Source organism: Tachysurus vachellii, chromosome 6, assembly GCF_030014155.1.
Source record: "Tachysurus vachellii isolate PV-2020 chromosome 6, HZAU_Pvac_v1, whole genome shotgun sequence".
In the NCBI taxonomy this organism is placed as follows: domain Eukaryota; kingdom Metazoa; phylum Chordata; class Actinopteri; order Siluriformes; family Bagridae; genus Tachysurus; species Tachysurus vachellii.
The window spans coordinates 6963890-6984090 of record NC_083465.1 but is presented as its reverse complement, the minus strand read 5'-3'; the positions used below and the strand labels follow the sequence as shown (position 1 = coordinate 6984090).

The window sequence follows — 20201 nt, the reverse complement described above, 5'->3', positions numbered from 1 at the left end:
TCTAAATTGATCTTATATCCTGAGAAGTTACTATATTTTTCAATTACGGCAAGAATTGCGTCAGTAGAGGTCTCGGGATATTTGAGAGAGAGCAGAACATAATCTGCATAAAGGGATATACAATGTTCCTGTAGACCCATTTTAATTCCATGTATATTGAAATTAGTTCTCACAGCACCAGCCAATGGTTCGATAACCAAAGAGAATAACAATGGCGAGAGTGGGCAGCCCCGATGACATCCTCTGCTTATTGCAAATCTGTCAGACAACATTCTGTTAGTGTTAACTTGAGCCATAGGGATGGAATATAAAAGTTTACCCAAGCCGATGAAATTAGATCCTAGTTCTATTTTTTCTAATACTGCAAAAAGAAAAGGCCATTCCACCCTATCAAATGCCTTTTCAGCGTCAATAGATACAATGAAGGCAGGTTCTTTGGTAGCGTTCAAATGATCAATAATATTCAACACTCTACGAATATTATCAGTGCCATATCTGGACTTCACAAAACCTGTCTGATCTGGGTTGACAATGTAAGGCAAGACAGTTTTGAGCCGGCGAGTTAAAGATTTGGCTATAATTTTTATAATCCACATTGAGTAAACATAGAATTTGAATCTAAAGTACTATTTATTGCCTGCATTAAAATTGGACAAAGCTCTGGCCAGAATTGCTTATAGAACTCTAACGGAAACCCGTCTTGGCCGGAAGCTTTACCGGTTGGCATAGATTGTATAGATTGCCAGATTTCTTCCTTAGTAAAAGGGGCATTTTAAAAAAGCTCTAGTATCTTCCGAAATGCTAGGAAGGGAGACCTCACTTAGAAAATTCCGCAAATCTTCACTGGAGCCGCAGCTGTATAAAGAGTTTTGGCTTGGCTTGTTTCCAAATTCGTAATAATGCTGTTTACTGAAAAAATAAGTTTTTTTTAACATGTTCTGTATGATCTAGATTAAGTTAGGCTCTGGCTTTATTTAACAAAATCCAATTATCTTGATTTGGGAGTCTTTTATGTTGTTTTTCCAGAAAGTATACTTCAGCTTCTAATTCTTTCCTTCTTTGGGTTCTAAGTTTCTTCATCAAAGAAGCATAAGCAATAAGGTGGCCTCGCAGCGTGGCTTTGGCAGCATCCCATTTTACCGCAGGGGAAACTGGTGAATTCTGATTGTCCTGCCAATATTGAATTATTTTCTGTTTAAAAAAAAAAAAGAGTGAACGTTAGTATTGCTTAAGAAAGTGTTAAATTTCCAGTAGGATGAATTCTGAATTGATATACTAATATCTATCTCTAAATAAACAGGACCATGGTCAGATAATACAATAGGGCCAACATAAGAACTCACACGATGTATACATTCAGAAGGTATGAAAAAATAATCCAGTTTTGAATAGGAATTATGAGAGTGAGAATAATCTCTGTCTTTAGGATGCAGCTGTCTCCAAATGTCCACCAGGCCGAGGTTCGTACAAGTGTTGCGCAAAATATGTGAGGATTTACAGCTAATTGAGGCCTGGGGTGTTGATTTATCCACATTTCCATCAAGTGCGCAATTGAAGTCACCTCCCAAAAAAACAATGTTTTTCAATACTGGTTAAATTTTAACACCGCATATGACATAAAATTAGGGCAATCTATATTTGGGGCGTATACATTTCCTACAGTAATGTGTCTTCCAAGAATTAAACCTGAAATCAACACAAATCGTCCTTCGGTATCATATTCTACATGCTCGAGAATAAATGGGATGTTTTTATGAATAAGGATTGCAGTGCCCCTACTGTTTGTGTATGAGGAAAAATAAATCTGACCAACCCAATCTCTTTTTAACTTCATATGTTCTTTTATAAGATAAATGAGTTTCCTGTAGCAGCAAGATAGATATATGTTCTTTTTTAAGGAATGTTAAAAATTTTCTTCCTTTTAATTACATGGCCCATGCCCTTTACGTTCCAAGTTACTAATTTAAGTGTGTTCAGCATACAGAAAATGTAGTCATAAAAGTAACGTGCAGAGTTATACAACAGATTATGCCAGTATGAGATGCCAGTATGAGAAACCAAATGCAAACTGAAGAGTACCACAAATAGAACATAAACCCGAAAAAAAAGAACCCCCCCTCCCCCAACCCCATCCCCAAACGATGAGGCACAGATGACATCAAGAAGTCACAAAATAACACAAGGCGCCTTAAAACTAACTAAAGGTTTTCTGAAGAGGTCTGCATTTTGCACTCCAGACATTGTCAAAGTACATGTGAGGTGGCTGCATCATAAACCAGTTTTTCCTTGGCCCTTTGAGTTAAATCAAAGATGTTTTTTCATCCTACTATGTTCTGCTTCAGGAAAGTCTCTAAACAGAAGAGAACATTTCAAGTTTAAACCTGCTGTATTCTACTGGAGCTTAATGTTAGGGCTTCAGGCTTATTGTTAAAATTTTGTACAATTTACAAAACAGGCTTATTGTTAAATCAGGTTAATGTTAAAATATTTTAGCTGTCTTTAAAATTAAAGCTACTTGTGTGGGACATGAGAGAACTAAATTAAGTACAAGATGTCCTAAAAAAAAGAAAAGGCATTCGACTCCCTGTGTAATTAAACCTCTTCCTAGTTTTGGTAAACTGACAAATGCCACAATTTGACAGTGTGACTATTTCAGTGGTCAGCAAGCTTCAATATCAAATGTTTGTCTGTATTATATCTTATATCTGTCTGTATTACTTCTACTATGTTGATATTTATATATATATATATATATATATATATATATATATATATAAAATCTCAACATAGTAGATGTAATACAGACACATACACACACACACATATACATATATATATATATATATATATATATATATATATATATATATATATATATATATATATATATATATATAAAATGTATGTATGTGTATATATATATATATATATATATATATATATATATATATATATATATATATATATATATATAATATAAAATGTATGTATGTGTGTATATATATATATATATATATATATATATATATATATATATATATATATATACGTATATGAATATATATATACGTATATATATATATATATATATATATATATATATATATATATATATATATATATATACGTATATATGTATATGTATATATATATATATATATATACGTATATATATATATATATATGTATATATATATATATATATATATATATATATATATATATATATATATATATATATATATACGTATATATATATATATATATATATACGTATATATATATATATATATATATATATATATATATATATATATATATATAAATTTAAATGTCTTTAAAAATGTTTTTTTGAATTGCTTAAGACCCAAATGCCTCCTACGCTGCCAGCACCAACCTGGATACCAACCTGGGAGGGTTAAAACAATGTTGTACTATCATAAAGCAGCTGAATGTACTTAGTAGTCAGTGCTAATCCTGTTCTCTTTACATCACAAGAAACCTACAGAATAATGGAGTGTAACTGGAAGAACTGTTTTATTTCAAATTAGAGCTACATATGCTTCATCAGCCTACCACATACGCAGTATTTTTGTAAACCGTGACAGACCCTTCTTCGGATTTTGCAGGTTTAGAAGGTCACCAAGTTGGGGGAAGAGATAAGGGGCTATCTCTTTACCGCCATGGATGTAGGACCTCTAGGAACCATGGTGGGGGAATAGATATCCTTGTTAGCATGCAAAGCAACTTGCCATAAGTATAAACATTGCAGCTCTGAGCTCAGTTGAGGATGGATCGTTGCGAATAATAATTGTAAACAGTGATGACCCGAAATACTTCCACAAACCTGACAACTTAAGGCAGGATATTTTTTCTTTTTCTTCAACACCTTCAGTGTTGTATAATATTATTATAATTATATATATATAATATAATATATAATAATAATTATATATAATAATATTATAATTATATAATATATTTATCACTAATGAGTAAGCCAGTGCCAAGCAAAAACTAGACCAATACCTGATACCAGTGTAGGTATCAATGCAGTCACAGGTGTCGACATCCAAGTAAAAAAAAAAACACATCCATTTAGTCTAGTCCTAATGTTGTACTGCCAGAGGCTCTAGGAATAACCTGCCATGTCACAACCACCAATAAACACCATGTAACCTGAGGACGTCTCTTATAAAGCAAAAGCAACTAGTCATAGATCTAATAGGCTATTTAAACAACTGGACGAAGAAGGATTTTTTTTTTTTTAAATCGACATGGTTTCATATAGGGAATTTAATCTGGAGTCAAATCATTTGCGGTGGAGTTTTTTAGAATAATTTTTCACATCCACACACAGCAGCTGTACTGTCGCACCCTTGCTGCCTCATTGTAGCCCTCCTCAAATTACGTGCTGTTTATTTGAGGCTCAGCAACTCACAAGGATGGCTATTTTTAGTGCCCCTGGCAGTACAACTGTACAATACCTGAACACAGGAAGTATCGACAGAGAAGAATATTGGAGGGTGTCATGTCATGTCATGGAGTTCATCAGTTGTGTTAACTCAGGGTTTGTTTAGATTCAAACCACTAGGTAGTTATGATTTGCTACAGGTTTCAGACAAAATGACTCGAAAGTATTTAATTCTAATACGTTTCAGAAATTATTTGAAATACTCATTATATTAGCATCCCTTAGAAATGGATGGATCATGGCAGATGGGAAATGGATGAAACGCTCTATCTGTTAAAGCTGGCAAGCAACTGTTCACCAGACTGTTCTTTCTTCAGTGTCCTCTTCAGGAGGTGAAATGCTGCTCAGTTGGGTTAAGGTCTGGTGATCGACTTGGTTAGACTAAAAACCTTCCATAGTTGAGTTGGCAATGTGTTTTGGGTAATTATCTTGCTGCATCATGATGTTCCTCACAGGTAGATCATTTTGCTCATGAGCATATCATTTCTTTCTCCACACTTTGGTAGTGTTAATTAACTGTTGTACTGTCTCTGTATTTCTTTGTGGTTTGCACAAATCTGACAATCTGAATTGTGGCCTCCGTTTCTGCTCTCAAAGTTGTCTTTAAGTTGCTGTTTGCTGAGGTCACTGTTGTTTTGGGGGTTTTCTTCACAGTTCTCAGTGTTTTTGTCATCTGGCTGCTACTGATCTTGGCTGACTTGGCTGGTGGTTAGTACACCAGTGATCTAAACCTCAGCCCCCATGGCAAGTGTTGTATTGGATATGCCCTGTACTTGTGCAATGGCTTCGATTGATTTTTCCCTCTTTTCTAAGTTTTAAAATGGCTTGCTTTTCTTCCATAAACAGCTCTCTGGTCTTTATGATTCTTTAACAATAAATGCAGCCTTCACAAGTGAAACTCATGGTGAAAAATATTGGCCTTTCCATTCCAGTACTTACAGAAGAGACTGTATATACCTGTATGTGCATATTCCTCCTAGGCAGAGTTTCATAGATTATTTTTTAAGGTTTTCTCTTATCATATCTCAATTTTGTTTCGCTTGAACACCCATTAAACAAGCTTTTAAAGAGCAACAGTTCTCAGTGCGACTCTTTTTCTTAAATAATTTTGACATTCGCTGCGTTTGCTCCCCGTCCCAAAAGATCAGGGAATTATAAGAATGTGTATGCATGTGATTTTAAGATAAGGTTGCTGAGCAGGTAATGGTATAACACTAACCCAAATAGATTAAGACATGCCTATCATGTGATGGGCTGATCCTGAATAATTCTATTGGTTGTAACTGAATTAGGCTGTATACCATGTCAGGAAGAAAATAGGTTACAGTCACTGTCATATAAAGAAAATTTTCAGTAACCTTTTTTTACTTCATGCAATCTCGTTGAGGCATAAGACCTCAGACGGTATGCTGTGGTCTCTGGCACAAAGACAGTGACCTGTAAGGTCTGGGGTGGTTTCACAGATGTTCAATTGAAAAGATGTTCAATGTTCAACACTAACTTTTTCAAATGCTACAATATATGGCTAAACTATAGCTTAGCATTTGTGAGCTAATGTTAGAACGCTCAAAATAACAGTAAAGTCGGGATGTTTCTTTCTTTGGGGTGCAGTGAGCCAAAAAATCCCTCTGGTTATTCCTATCTATCAGTTGTTTACCCAAAATACATTGTATAGCTCATTGAACAACATTGCCATTGGGAAAATAATCAGAGTAAGCCAACCATGCCATTCTGAAATATATAAACACTCAACATGAATTATTTTGCTGCCTGTGCAAATGCTGTAAAAAATATTTTTCTATAGATTTTGTCTCCTTATTCCAGCTCCGTGAATCATTATGGTGCTCAGGAGATTTTTCAGTTATGATGATGGAAAAGTGGTACATAGTGTAAAAGGGGCAATCCATCCATCCATCTGTTCAAGAATCCTGCTTATATTTGTTTTTGGCAACCCTGTCAAATGGACCAAAAACCCTCATAGTAGTGTCAAGTTGTTTTGTTTTGTTTTTTTTAACGCTGGAGTGATGCTAAGAGCAAGTTTAGAAAATTTTTTTCTAAAAAAAAAAAAAAAAAAATTTTTTTTTTCCAACTTTCACAACAGCACACATGCTGACATCTTTATCACTCCAGATTTAACCCTGAGTTAACTCCAGTATTTCTCAGCAGTAATTCTTATAGTGCATCACTTAAGGTCATGAAGAAATGAATAGTCTAAGAAGCATGGTGACATGCCATCTGGATTGATTATTCAAACTAAAATATTGCATGTATTGCTCTGGAATTTCTCTATTTTACTGACTGAGATAGCTCGGCTCTGTGAAGTAAAATTGGAGATTGTTTTCTTTTATGTGACAAAAGTTCTCGACTTTTTCCTAGACCGTTTTCATTTTACTTTGTGCAATGTTTAAACAATTAAAATGCAGTTGAAATCTAAATGAAACTTCTAAATATACACTCACTGAGCACTTTATTAGGAGCGCTGTGCTATGCTTAAGGACCTCCCTTTTTTTTTCCCATGGATTCCAAAAATGTTGGAAACACTCCACTGAGATTCAGCTCCATGTCGACATGACACGAATGCTGTGAATCTCCTGTTGTAGCACATTGTCACTGAAGAACATTTAACTCATTTAACTGAATGATGCGGTCAATATGGGACTGCATTATGTTCTGCAGCATCTGGACAGACCAGGGACTTATGTGAGGATCCTGTTTGTGGACTTCAGCTCTGCTTTCAACACCATCATCCCATCACTCCTTCAGCCCAAATTAACCCAGCTCTCCATACCCTCCTCTGTCTGTCAGTGGATCACCAGCTTTCTCACAAACAGGCAGCAGCTAGTGTGACTGGGGAAACTCAAATCCAGCACCCGCACCATCAGCACTGGCACCCCCCAGGACTGTGTTCTCTCCCCACTGCTCTTCTCCCTGTACACGAATGACTGCACCTCTAATGACCCCTCTGTCAAGCTCCTGAAGTTTGCAGACGACACCACACTGATCGGCCTCATCCAGGACGGTGATGAGTCTGCTTACAGACTGGAGGTTGAACGGTTGGCTGTCTGGTGCAGCCTTAACAACCTGGAGCTGAACACGCTCAAGACAGTGGAGATGATCGTGGACTTCAGGAGAAACCCCCCTGCTCTCCCCCCACTCACCATCATGGACCGCATTGTGACAGCAGTGGAGTCATTCAGATTCCTGGGAACCACAATCTCCCAGGACCTGAAGTGGGACATTCACATTGACTCCATTGTGAAAAAGGCTCAGAAGAGGTTGTACTTCCTTCGCCAGCTGAAGTTCAACCTGCCACAGGATCTGCTGAAACAGTTCTACACTGCTATCATCGAATCCATTCTCTGCACTTCAGTGACTGTTTGGTTTAGCTCAGCCACCCAATCCGACCTCAGGAGACTACAGAGGGTAGTCCGGACTGCTGAGCGAATCATTGTCACAACTCTCCCTACACTCCAAGATCTGTACTTCTCCAGAGTGAGCAAAAGGGCAAAGAAAATCACTCTGGACCCCTCACATCCAGCACACTTACTATTTGAACTGCTGCCATCTGGCCGACGCTACAGAGCCCTGAGCACCAAAACGGCCAGATATAGGAACAGTTTCTTCCCTCAGGCAATCCATCTGATGAACACTTAACATACATCTGATGAACACCTAACATACACAGAACAAAACCTATTCTTACATTGTCTACAAGTACGCATTTATATTTTATTTTGCACATCTTTACTTTAATTTGCACACTTGTATTTCAATTTGCACATACAACTGTCTATTATTTGTGTTCATGTCTTGCCATTGCTATATGTTTACACTGTGGAGCTCCTGTACTAGAAAAAATTCCTCATATGTGAAAACATACTTGGCAATAAAGACCTTTCTGATTCTGATTCTCATTGTCATGTTTATGAATCAAGTCTGAGGTGACTTCTGCTTTGTGACATGGTGCATTATCAGGCTTGAAGCAGCCATTAGAACATAGTGAATTGTGGGATGCACATGTTCAAGAACAATACTCAAATAGTCGGTGGCATTCAGGTGATGATTTGTGCCAAGAAAACCTTCCTTACACCATTACACCTGTCTGGACTGTTGACCCAAGGTAGATTGGTTACATGGATTCATGCTCTTGCCACCAAATTCTGACTCGTGATGCTCACACGTGACACAACTCTCATTTGTGAACCTCAGCAAACATCAGGTTTAATCAGACCAGGCTTTGTTTTTCCAGTCTTCATCTGTCCATTTTTGGAGTCTGCTCACAGCTTTCCGTTCTTGACTGTCAGAAGTTTAAATTCAGTTTATTTCTATAGCACTTTTAACAATTCCCATTTGTCTCAAAGCAGCTTTACAGAAGTATGGAAACAGACGAGAGAGAGAGAGAGAGGAAAAAAGAAAGAAATATATAATAAGAAAATAAGGACAATAAGTAAATAAATAGTATATACAATTTAAAGTTTAAAATTAATTTACAAATATTAATTTAAAATTTAAAATATGATGTATCTATCCCTATTCCTAATGAGCATGCCCGAGGTGATGGCGGCAGGTAAAAACTCCCTGAGATGTTATGAGGAACGAAACCTTAAGAGGAACCAGGCCCAGAAGGGAACTCATCCTCATTTGGGTGACACTTGACAGTAAATAATGTCCTTTCTACAACAGTTTATAATAGTGCAACTGAGTGCTCCTGAGGAACTAATGGGTCATCGTTCAGCGCAGACCCATCCACAACAATCCCATGAGATATTGGCTGACCATGCAGATCAATCTCTGGCAGGATGACCACCGAAGTTGAACCCAGCATGACCTGCTGCTATTGTAGCACATCATCTGTGCGCATGCTGAGATGCTTTCCTTTTCACCACAATTGTCCAGAGTGATCGATGTGTTACTGTTGTTTTTCTGTCAACAAGTCTGGGAATTCTCCAATGATCTCACTTATCAACAAGGCTGTTGATAGAGCAGAGTTAACCAATACTCTCTGAAAAAGGGGAATCCAGAGTGGGTTTTCATTCCAACCAGGCAGAAGCCTCATCTGATCTACTGAAAGCCACAACAACTGATTAAACGGGCACAATCAGGTGTGGCTCCCACTGGGATGAAAACCTGCACCCACATCAGCTCAGGAGAACTCCTGAATTCCAGGAGATTGTAGCTTATAATATAAAACAAGCCTGCTTGATGTCATTGACACAATTCCTCATACTGATGGGTGATGCGAACATTAGCCAAAGCGGCTGGCCCGTATCTGTGTTATACATTTTACTGCCACACAAATGACTGAGTGTGTGGTTTTAGATGAATAGAAATCTTTAATTTATTTTATTTATTAAGCTTGCTTGCTTTCTTTCATTCTGTATTTCTTTCCAACCAGCAACTGTGAAAGAACAAAAAAAATCCTTCCACTCAGGCCAAATACCAAGATGTTGCTTTCCTTTGTCCTTTAAGCTTCCCAGAGTAGGAACATAATCATGATTTGTGCAGATCATTTTGAATGGTTTCAGTAGAGCTTTACACACATCTGATAAGTGCATTAAAAGAACCTTAACCCTTTAACTGTGTTATCTTAATACGTCTCTGCAACATGGATACAAAGGTCATTTAATAATTGTGCCGTTGCTCAGTGAACCGTGCTTCATAGTGAACTGTAGCTTTATACATGTTCCTATAGGGATGATCTTCTCACCAGTCATGTCATGTGGATTCACTTAGAGCTCATTTAATTTCAGATCATATTAAAATGTGCAGATGCTTTACAAAGTGTACCAGTGTTCAGGTTTTGTCTGTTCTAATGCCGAGAGTGCTGACATTCACTTTTTTTGTCAGTAGGCGACCTATTTAGTTTTATTCAAACGGTTGCATTATGGGACATCTGGGCTGGTAGCATTGACCTGGATTGATTGCTCTTTAATGGTGAAACATTTATTTATTTAAAACCTGTGAACTGAAACATACAGACTGTTGAATTATTGAAGTTGTATGTACGTGGGTGTGTGTACACACGTGTGTGTATGTTAGGTAGTTTATTAAATAAAAAGTGTATTAAATGTCTAAGCCTAATGCATGTAGTCATGCTTTCTAATCCCTACATCTATGTGATGCATTCCAGAGGTCTAGTGTTAGGGAGGAGTGAAAGTGAGAGGCGGGAGTTCTACATTTCTGAGAACTGTACTGTTCTGTTGCATTCATCGTATTAGATGAGCTTTGTTCAGCAGCTGACGTTGGAGTTTGACAATGTTGGTGAAGCGCTGAAGGATACACTTTTTTTTATTTTTATTTTTGTGAAGCATTGTGGAGGTTATTTTTTATTCTTGGTGTGTGCAGTTGCTAAGGTCAGTTTAATGCAATAAGGCATCAGCATGTCCTGCATTATATTTGGAATAACAATTGTTCTTGATCTTTAAACATTGCTCTCAGTGCACCTGATTTCCGAGTGATTTCTGATTGTTATTAGTGCTCTCTCTGTTTAGATTATTAGCTCTCTCTTGACAATGCAAACATCAGTACGGTCAGATGACAGGCAAGAAGAAATTCTAAACGTGCCTTTTAGTTTTATTTATTTATTTTTTTAATCATTTCTGTGATCATTTGTAAGTTGCATGATACTTGATCATTCAAACGTATTAACAAAAAACTTCTGGTGCCTAAAGTAAATGTTAAATAAATTATTTTCAGTGTTTTGTCTGTGCTGAAGATTTTGTCTGTTTAGAATGTCTAACCCTTTTGTTTTCTCTTGGAATTTTATGGTTTAAAAAAACATGACTTGATTCCTGGCTTGTAGGATTTTTCTGAACCCCTGCTGAGGAGGGAAATTAGTGGCATTATTGTTTGACGAATTCCAAACCGTGTGGGTTTTTTTTTTTTTTTTTTAATAAATTGCTTTATAAGGTTTTCAAGTCAAAGCTTACTTATAGGCCTGTGTGGAAAATGCTGATTTATTTATTTGTTAAATATTTTTATTGCATTTTTATTTTTTTTAAACAACAATCATTCATTTTGTGACACTTTTTTTTCCTAAATAAATCTTCACAAGATGGAAATGGAATATGTCTGCCTTTTTAAAAAAAAAAAATTAATAAAAATAACGCTAAATTTTATTTTTTACAGCTTTTGAATAGACTTTTTATTTTTGTTGTTTACTTGTATTAATGTACCTGCACCCAGGATCATTTTTGTTGAACCGGTCTTTCACAAATAGTTTTCACTTTTTGATCATTCCTAAAATTATCCTTATCTCCCTCCAGCTTCTGTAACCGTACACTTTCCATCAGCGAGAAATGACGACCGGAACAAACTCACCACGAGACAGGTGAGTAACATCACTTCATACCTTCAAACACAAGTCCTGGATGCTGAGAAACTGCAGGTGTATTAAATTGGTTATCTCTGCAGGTATTATGCTGTATGGATTATATTTTTTATCCTGGGACTGGGAACACTTCTGCCATGGAACTTCTTCATGACTGCCACCCAGGTAACAATGCTCTTTTTTTTTTTTATTTATTTTTTTGGCTAGGACTCATTTGTATGCGTGTGTGACTAAGTTCACTAAACCTTTTCTACTCCCCTTGATTGGTTAGGATTGAATATCTTAGTTTTCTTAAAAACATTTGAACATATCGCATACATCATAGCCTTTTTGTAGTAAACCTTAACCATGATATGGTTAAGATACAGATATTTGAGCAATTCGAAAGATGCCTCTTCATAAGATTGTCTAATTATTTCTTCACAGTACTTCACTGGCCGTCTGAAAGATCCCAAAATGAACGTGACTGTTCAGAACCAGAGCATAGCTGATACACGTAGTGTCCTGGAATCGAAGTTCAACAACGTGATGACACTGTGCGCTATGGTGCCGCTGCTCATCTTCACCTGTCTTAATTCCTTCCTTCATCAGAGGTAAAGCAAACTTTACAGTTTTCCTAAACTCAGGAACTATCTTCAGGCACACCATCATTCTTTTTGGCCTCTTAAACATTCAATCTGTATTAACACTCTGCTTGTACTTGCGTATATCTGACGATATCAGGATTTGAAGCAGTCGGTTTGGTACGGCACAATCTTTGCTCATTTTTTTTAAAATTGGATTCATTTTCTGTCACAAAAAAATTTCAAGCTACTGGGAAACTTGCCAATGTTTTTTTGTTTGTTTTTTTTAATTATTTTTTTTTACTATAAATTAAAGTAAATATGCCAAGCAGTCATAACATTAAATGTTACTGCCAAACGGTGTTTGTCGCCCTTGCGCCACCAAAATAACTGTTAGAGCTATTAACAGTGAGCTGAGGTAATCTGGCACCAGGTCGTTAGCAGCAGATCCTTTATGTCCTGTAAATTGAGAGGACTTTATGGATGTGTCTTCCTTCAGCACATCCCACAGATGCTCGATCAGAATGAGAGCTGGAAAATTTTGAGGCCAAGCCAACACTTTGATATCTCTGTCATATTCCTCAACCCATACCTGAAAGGCATTATCCTGGAATATTGTTGACATGATGGGGTGTATTTGATGGGCTAGGCTCAATTTAGAAATTCTCATTTCTAAAGTCTGTTCTCATAACCAATAGCATGCACTGACTTTATTTTCCATATGCTGTACACACCTCAAATGACGCATTAAAAGAATGTCTTTGTGCCAGTTAGCATTAATCATTCCTCCTCTTAAAGCCTGGTGAACATGAATCTAAAATAGACGTCCATAGAAGCTTTGCTTGGATTGTAAATGTGGACTTATTAATAAAGGAAAACAAGTCCCCTTTGATATGCTTCTCTGAATTATGAGTTGTATGGTTTCATGGCTAATGGCTAAATGTCATTTGGCCCACAGGCACAAATGTCAGACTGTACCCATGGTTAAGGCTGTTTACACTAAAGAGTCTTTCACATAATTCATTTGACGTTCAGTGTGGAATGATGAAGTTTACACAGTGGGGCAAATCTTTCAGTGAGTCTCTGCAGGGCAACAGAGCCGCGAACAACTTCAGAACAAATTCCAGCATGGCCAAAATGCAATGAAATAAAGAACACAATCGCTAACTGTTTACTTAGAAATGCTTTTAATACTTGCCATAAGTGCACTGATGAATAGCTCACTGTACATAGTGATTTTTTTAAATCTCAATCCTACCTGCTTCTGAAGGAATTCTGATCAATCGCTCCCTTTCTCCCAGTTATTTGATTATATTCTAGGAAACTGAAATAAGTTAATTTCGAACATATTGTGGGCAGATAAAAGCAGGGACCATAAAACAGAGAAGATCAGGGATCGTGGTAGACGTGCAGTGTAAGCCCCACCCTGATTATCAGGGCTGACCTTTCATCGTCCCATGAGCTTCATATCTCCCTTGCTCGCTCCCCTGTTTGTTTGTTTGTGTGTTTAGTTTCCACTCTGGCCACTAGTTCGCTCTGCTGTTGGACAAACTAGCCAATGAAAAAGACATGGTTTTATTTTGTTGTGAGCTAAACATATAGTCAGGGTTTGTATTCTTACAGTATATTCAGGTATCCAGAAGGTATGCTAGTTTTATTTAACAAAGAATTTTGTGGTATCTCTGACAGCCCTCTGACAGCCCCATAAACATTTATCTCAGGACTGCACAAAGAATGTTGATCTTTACTCCCGCATATCTCTCCATCTTTCCTCCTCTGCCACAGGATTCCTCAGAAATGTAGGATCTCCGGCAGCCTCTCTGTGATCCTGGTGGTGTTTCTCATCACTGCAGTGTTGGTCAAGGTGGTCATGGAACCTTTGCCCTTTTTCGTCATCACCATGATCAAAATCGTCTGCATCAACTGTGAGTGGCTCTGCTGGATATCTCTGGTTTGCAGTTGTTTCAGAGCGTTCGGGGCAACACGACAGACTAGAACTCTTTGATGTTGTTATTATTACATACTGGTTTGAGATGTCTAGCTGTGGAAAAGACAACAAAAAGAGAACATGCAGTGGGAACTAATCTCTGAGATTCCCATGGGGATCCACTGTCATGTGTGATGTGTGAAATTCCCATGTGTGATACCATGTGTCAAGTTGACTTCACTCTGCTGATCTTCTTTTCTCACCATTTTGCTTTCTCTTTTTCCTCATCAAGGTTTTGGGGCGATTCTGCAGGGGAGTCTGTTTGGACTGGCAGGATTGCTCCCGGCTTCCTACACTGCGCCCATCATGAGTGGCCAGGGATTTGCTGGAACATTTGCAGCCTTTTCCTTGATCTGTGCAATTGCCAGTGTGTTTTTATTTATTTATTTATTTATTTATTTATTTTTATTTTCCAGCACATCCTACTGATTTTGTGTGTTATGACCTTTTGGGCTTATGATGTTTTTTCTTATTTTGATGTTCCCAGCTGGTGCAGAGATGCAGGACAGCGCTTTTGGCTACTTCATCACTGCATGTGTTGTAATTGTTCTAGCCATCGCTTCTTACATTGCACTTCCCAGAATGGTACGACCCTGATTACTGAAGTGTATCACTGTGAACAAAATTACACTAACATTAATTCATTCCAGTGTTTATATGCACCCATATTTCTTTAAAATCTATATCTTTCACTTGCAGCCTGTAGCATTAGAATCACTTTATATGCGAATGAGTGCAGCAACATCCGCATATAAAGTTTTCTTAACTGGCTATTCTTAACTGGCTAAAATAATAAAATAGAGCAATATAGCAAAAGGGTCTTCAAGTCTTCTCTGCAAATGGCTGGTGTGGCTGCAGGTTGTCTTTCCACCCAAGATAGAGTCTGACCTGCTGAAATGGCTTTTTGGTAGTGCCCTGGTCTTGATACTCACCCCTTAGTCAAGTATCCATGCCTTACCTCCAACCTTGCTCAGTTCAGGGCTATGCCAAGATAAGAAATGATAAAGTTAAATCTGTCTTCGATGAAGTTCTGGCAAAATGTATCCAGTGCTGTTGAGCTTTATATCACACGTGTTTTCTGGCTTTGTAGGATTTTTTCAAGTATTATGCCGACGCCAACTGCCCCAAACCAAGCAATGATGAGGAAAACACGATGGATCCGTTGAGCAAAGGTAAAGTCATTAATAACCACACAGATGCTTTTTTATTTATTTATTTATTTATTTTTTAAAGCTCTCAAAGAAAATCCAACCCAGAGATTTCCCAATTCCAAACTATCTAACATTCTCTTTGGCACTACATTTGAGTACTTTTCGATAAAGTCACAGCCTCTTGAAACCCTGCAGTGGTTATTCTGCATGTTTCTTTCCACATTGGTGTTATTTACACTTCTTGCACACAGTGTTTAAATTTGTGCTGGAAAGCAACAAAGCCATGATGTCATTGATGGTTGTGGATGTTGATGTTACAGAGAGCTCTGAGGAGAAGAAGGCAGTACTGAATCTGACTGAAGAGGAGACCATAGATAACGTCACTGTGTTTGCCATCTTTAAAAAGGTACTCCAGTGTCTAATGTATAAGGGAGTCTCATCTCATACAATATGTCCTGGGCCCGTATTCATGAAAATTCTTACTGCAATGAGTTATTAGAAAAATTTTAGAAATGTGGGCGTTTCTCCTTAAAATGACAAAGATGATCATAGTTAAGAAGTTATTCACAAAGAATCTTAACCCTTAAAGGGGTTCATAATGTCATAAGGAGGCCAAAAAAGTTTCTTTAGCAGAGAAGAAAATGGCCGAAAGGTGAAGAGGGAGAAGAAATGTATTGGATACAATATTTAATAATGATAACGAGTTAAGACGCTATGGATTAGATCGTGTCTTGATTATTCTCTGAGATAATTCTTGAATCTGTATGAATACAGGACCTGATGCTTATCCATTTTTGTACCCCCACACCTTTAGCTCTGGCTGATGGCCCTTTCAGTGTGCTTCGTCTTCACCATCACTATTGGAGTATTCCCGGCAGTGACTGTGGAGGTCCAGTCCTCTGCAGAGGATGGTGGTGATTGGCGTAAGAGTTTTTCTGAAAGATGTGAGATTGAAAATTTCTACATGCTCATTATGTCCTCACCTTATTGGCTTCCTTCTTTACTGCTTACCCCTAGATAAATACTTCATTCCCGTGTTCTGCTTCTTGCTCTTCAACTTGATGGACTGGGTCGGACGGAGCTTAACTGCAAAGTGGATGTGGGTAAGTGTGGAGAAGTGCATGTTTTATGGTTACGGGGAAAACATGCTGGCTCAAAGCTGCTGTTTCACTTTCTGACCAGGAAACAATCCAGACATCTGGTGTGCATGTTTTTTATTTTTTTGAGCATTTCCAAGGTTGTATCTGTATAGACTATTTAGTATTCTTCCCCCTCGAACCACCCCGATGGAGCTGTAAAGCCTTTTCCTCAAACTGTGACAAAGAACAGAGGGCATGAGGATAAACATCAAAAAACAAAACAAACTCGTACTTAAGCGACAATTCTGAAATTTTGATTCAATTGTAGTTGTGTTTATATAGCGTCTGTAATGATAGAGACACTTTTGAAAACGGGTCAAGTTCACGCTCAGCTGTCCCAGACAGCACACAGAGAGAGATGCATATCTAAACTGGCTTCAACAAGACAGAAGACAGAATCATCACACCTTACTTGACTGATGACCACATACAGACCATCCTGTCAATCAAGATCCTGCAGATCCTGCACCTCGCCCAAAGAAGAGCAAAACCAATAGCATTTCATTTGAGAGACTTGCATGTACAAGGACCAGCAGGTAGCCACTAAATCATACAACAAACCAGGAACAAGCGCACACATTGGAAGTAAAAGCTAAAAATATTTAGTGTGGTCTTTCCAGCTCATGGAAAAAAGAGTGCGCAGTGGAGTACATCCAACTAATTAATGTCTTTCAGCTTGCCAGAAGGAGAGCAGAATATCATCCTGTTTCTGGGAACAGCAGGTGGCCAAAAAACAAAGCACACACACACACCAAGGACAAGCACTTGACAGCCTGTAATGAACTTTGCTAGTTTTGTTTTTGCTGAATTGCACTGGCCAGAAAAACACTATGTACTATTTTAAATTGCATCATGTTGAGGCTAACACATGAGGAGCAGCACAAAAGGAAAGACCTTCTAAAATTCTATTTAAAGTTCTATTAAAAATGTAATTATTTATTAGAATTTGAACAAACCTTTCTACCAGGTCTGTATCAATAAAAGTGGAAAAAGCAGAATCTAAGATGCTTAACGTGTTATTTTTGCCTTGGGACTAATCATGGAGATGCACGATACAGCTGGTGAAACACTTACGAAGCTTTAGTTTGATCTCTCTAAAGACTATTGTACTCCACTTCAGCATTAAGGGAAACTCTTCTCAGCAATGCCATGTGTCTGCGTCTAGTCTGGTCACTCAGTATGATTCAGTTATTAGATGCCTACCTGAGATTGTAAACATTTCATGACAATTCCATATTATTGGAACCAAACTGAGCGTATTATACACAGTGCCCTGCCTCTGTGCTGACATGATTCCCCATGTTTGTGTAACCAGTATATCTTTGTAGAGCATCGGATCTGTGGTGTTAATATTGTTTGCGTGTTCTGTCTTTTCAGCCTGGTAAAGACAGCATCTGGCTTCCGGTGCTGGTGCTGGCTCGAGTCATATTTGTCCCCCTCTTTGTTCTGTGTAACGTGCAACCCAGGAAAAACCTGCCTGTGGTGTTTGCTGATGACGCCTGGTACATCGTTTTCATGATCCTCTTCTCATTCAGCAACGGCTACCTGGCCAGCCTGTGCATGTGCTACGGACCTAAGTGAGTATGAGGAGTTTACACCAGCTCGTATACAGGATCTAATGCAGTGTCGCACAATGTACTGTACATTCTATTCCCAAATCTTAGACTCCAGGGAGCCTGTTAGAACCGTCATTACATAAAAACCCGATAGTTGTGTTGGGGAAATCCGATTGGCTGAGCTGTTTAAACGCAGTCATAAAATCCTCAATATACACACCTGTGATCACACTAGAGTAACGAATTAAAACCAGTAATACTGTTAGATCATAGCCAGTGTTGTTCATATAGTTACCCTAATCCTTTCCTGTTGTGTTGCTTAGCAACCAACACAATACAGTGCATGATGGGGGGAAAAAAGTGTATTGTGAATATTATTAATAACATGAATTATATGACTTTATCGTGTTTTTTTTCTGCTTGATGAGAACAAACCATTACGAGAGCTATTATGTGAAAGGCAAGTCTATTCGTGTTCAAGGAGTGTTCGAGGCTTCAGCTCAAGTCGAGTGCTATGCGTCAAACGGTTCAGTTGTGTCCAAACATCTTGCCAAACCTGCCACACCTACCATGTTCATAAAGGTGTGAAGGTTTGTGGACACAGCAATGACTCTCGTGACTGTAAATGATTTTGAGATTGTAATCTCCTTCTGCTGTTACTGTTTTGGTTTTCATGAATATCAGAAAACTAAAATATTCGAATTCTGATTTCATTAAAAACAAAAATAGCTGAGTTAGCAGTCTGATCAGTCAAGTGGGAAAAGGTCCGCAGCACACAGCTTACTACAGCAGCAGAAAGTGTTGGAGAACGACAAAACCCTCGTTCCCTTTATTCTTCTATTGTACTTTACTTCCAGGACATCCTGAACAGGACACTCGCACTACAGCTGAACACTCATGTTACTATTTCCTATGTAGTAATTGTCACTGTTTTGCATTCGTCCCGCAGGAAAGTGGCTCAGCGTGAAGCAGAAACAGCCGGAGCCATCATGGCCTTCTTCCTGTCCTTAGGTCTGGCCCTGGGAGCTGCGTTGTCCTTTGGCTTCAGGGCAATGATCTAGTACTCTTTACTCATTATGTATTGCCTTCTGGGGGAAAAGGACAGAAACATTGCCAAACTGCTATTCTGTGCCATTTGGAAACACATGAATTTAGAATTTAAGATGAACAGAACTATATAACATAACTGCTCTCTCAAGAGAAAATATCACTTATGCAGAAGAACATTGGAAGAGACCTTGTGTACAGGGTCTGTGATGGGAAGAGAACACTTTATTTACGAATAACTGTTCAAACAAAAGCCATCGTGTAAGCCAAAAAACAGCGATTTATTAGTTTGTGGTTTTCCGCCCTTTTTCTTTCCGGGTGTTTAGAGTTTATTTGTTCGGTTTGAAATAGCAATAGAAAAAATGTTGTTTGTATTTTAGGCTCTTAGCTTTTATATTTAACATTGTTTTTAAGAAGTGTTTGTACTAATGTAGAAAGTCGCCGTAGTTGCAGATACACATGGCTCATGCTTGTGCTGTGAAAACAGGCATCATGTTTATTTCTACTGTAACTGCATGCGCTCAGTTAAAACTATAGTTATTTTAATAAGTATTATTTTTTTATCCATTTCTTAACAAGCCATTTAAAAAAAAGAAAAAGTGAAATCTCTCATTATGTACGGCTTTAAGTTAAAGCATGTATATATTATTAAATAAAGAGATTTAATTTTTAATTCTAAACATTTTTGGTTTTGCTTTACCTACAAAATAAAAGTGCCTCAGTTTTGGGAAAGTGCATGCGACCTGAAAACAGACCTGGATTGTAAGGATGCAAAGATTTGTACGTATGAACCCCAGCTATGGGAGATGCATTCGAAACATTTATTAATGAGGTAATTTTATTTTTTATATTTTTCCAAAAACGTCCAGTGTAGTCTAAGCAGTTAAACAGATTTCAAGAGCCAAGCTGATGTTTAGATAGTGTTCCACATCTGGTGATTTGAGCTTTATACTA

At 37.7% G+C, this 20201-nt stretch overlaps 1 protein-coding gene across 5 annotated transcripts in view; it reads left to right on the top strand.

Moving 5' to 3' along the window:
- The window catches only part of slc29a1a (solute carrier family 29 member 1a), a 29531-nt gene extending 9604 nt beyond the window's left edge, over nt 1-19927 (top strand). For 3 of the 5 annotated variants that reach the window (XM_060871929.1, XM_060871930.1, XM_060871932.1), the window contains 12 exons: nt 11740-11804; nt 11888-11969; nt 12231-12397; nt 14153-14292; nt 14587-14721; nt 14842-14939; nt 15445-15526; nt 15826-15911; nt 16320-16428; nt 16523-16608; nt 18022-18221; nt 19150-19927. In XM_060871929.1, coding sequence (XP_060727912.1) covers nt 11773-11804; nt 11888-11969; nt 12231-12397; nt 14153-14292; nt 14587-14721; nt 14842-14939; nt 15445-15526; nt 15826-15911; nt 16320-16428; nt 16523-16608; nt 18022-18221; nt 19150-19261 — 1329 coding nt within the window. In that variant the 5' untranslated portion in view covers nt 11740-11772 and the 3' untranslated portion in view covers nt 19262-19927. Of the gene's footprint in view, nt 1-3798; nt 3861-10684; nt 10828-11739; nt 11805-11887; nt 11970-12230; nt 12398-14152; nt 14293-14586; nt 14722-14841; nt 14940-15444; nt 15527-15825; nt 15912-16319; nt 16429-16522; nt 16609-18021; nt 18222-19149 lie in introns of those variants that run through there. The other 2 variants (XM_060871933.1, XM_060871931.1) reach the window with 2 other exon arrangements.
- The last annotated feature ends 274 nt before the right edge of the window (nt 19928-20201 follow it).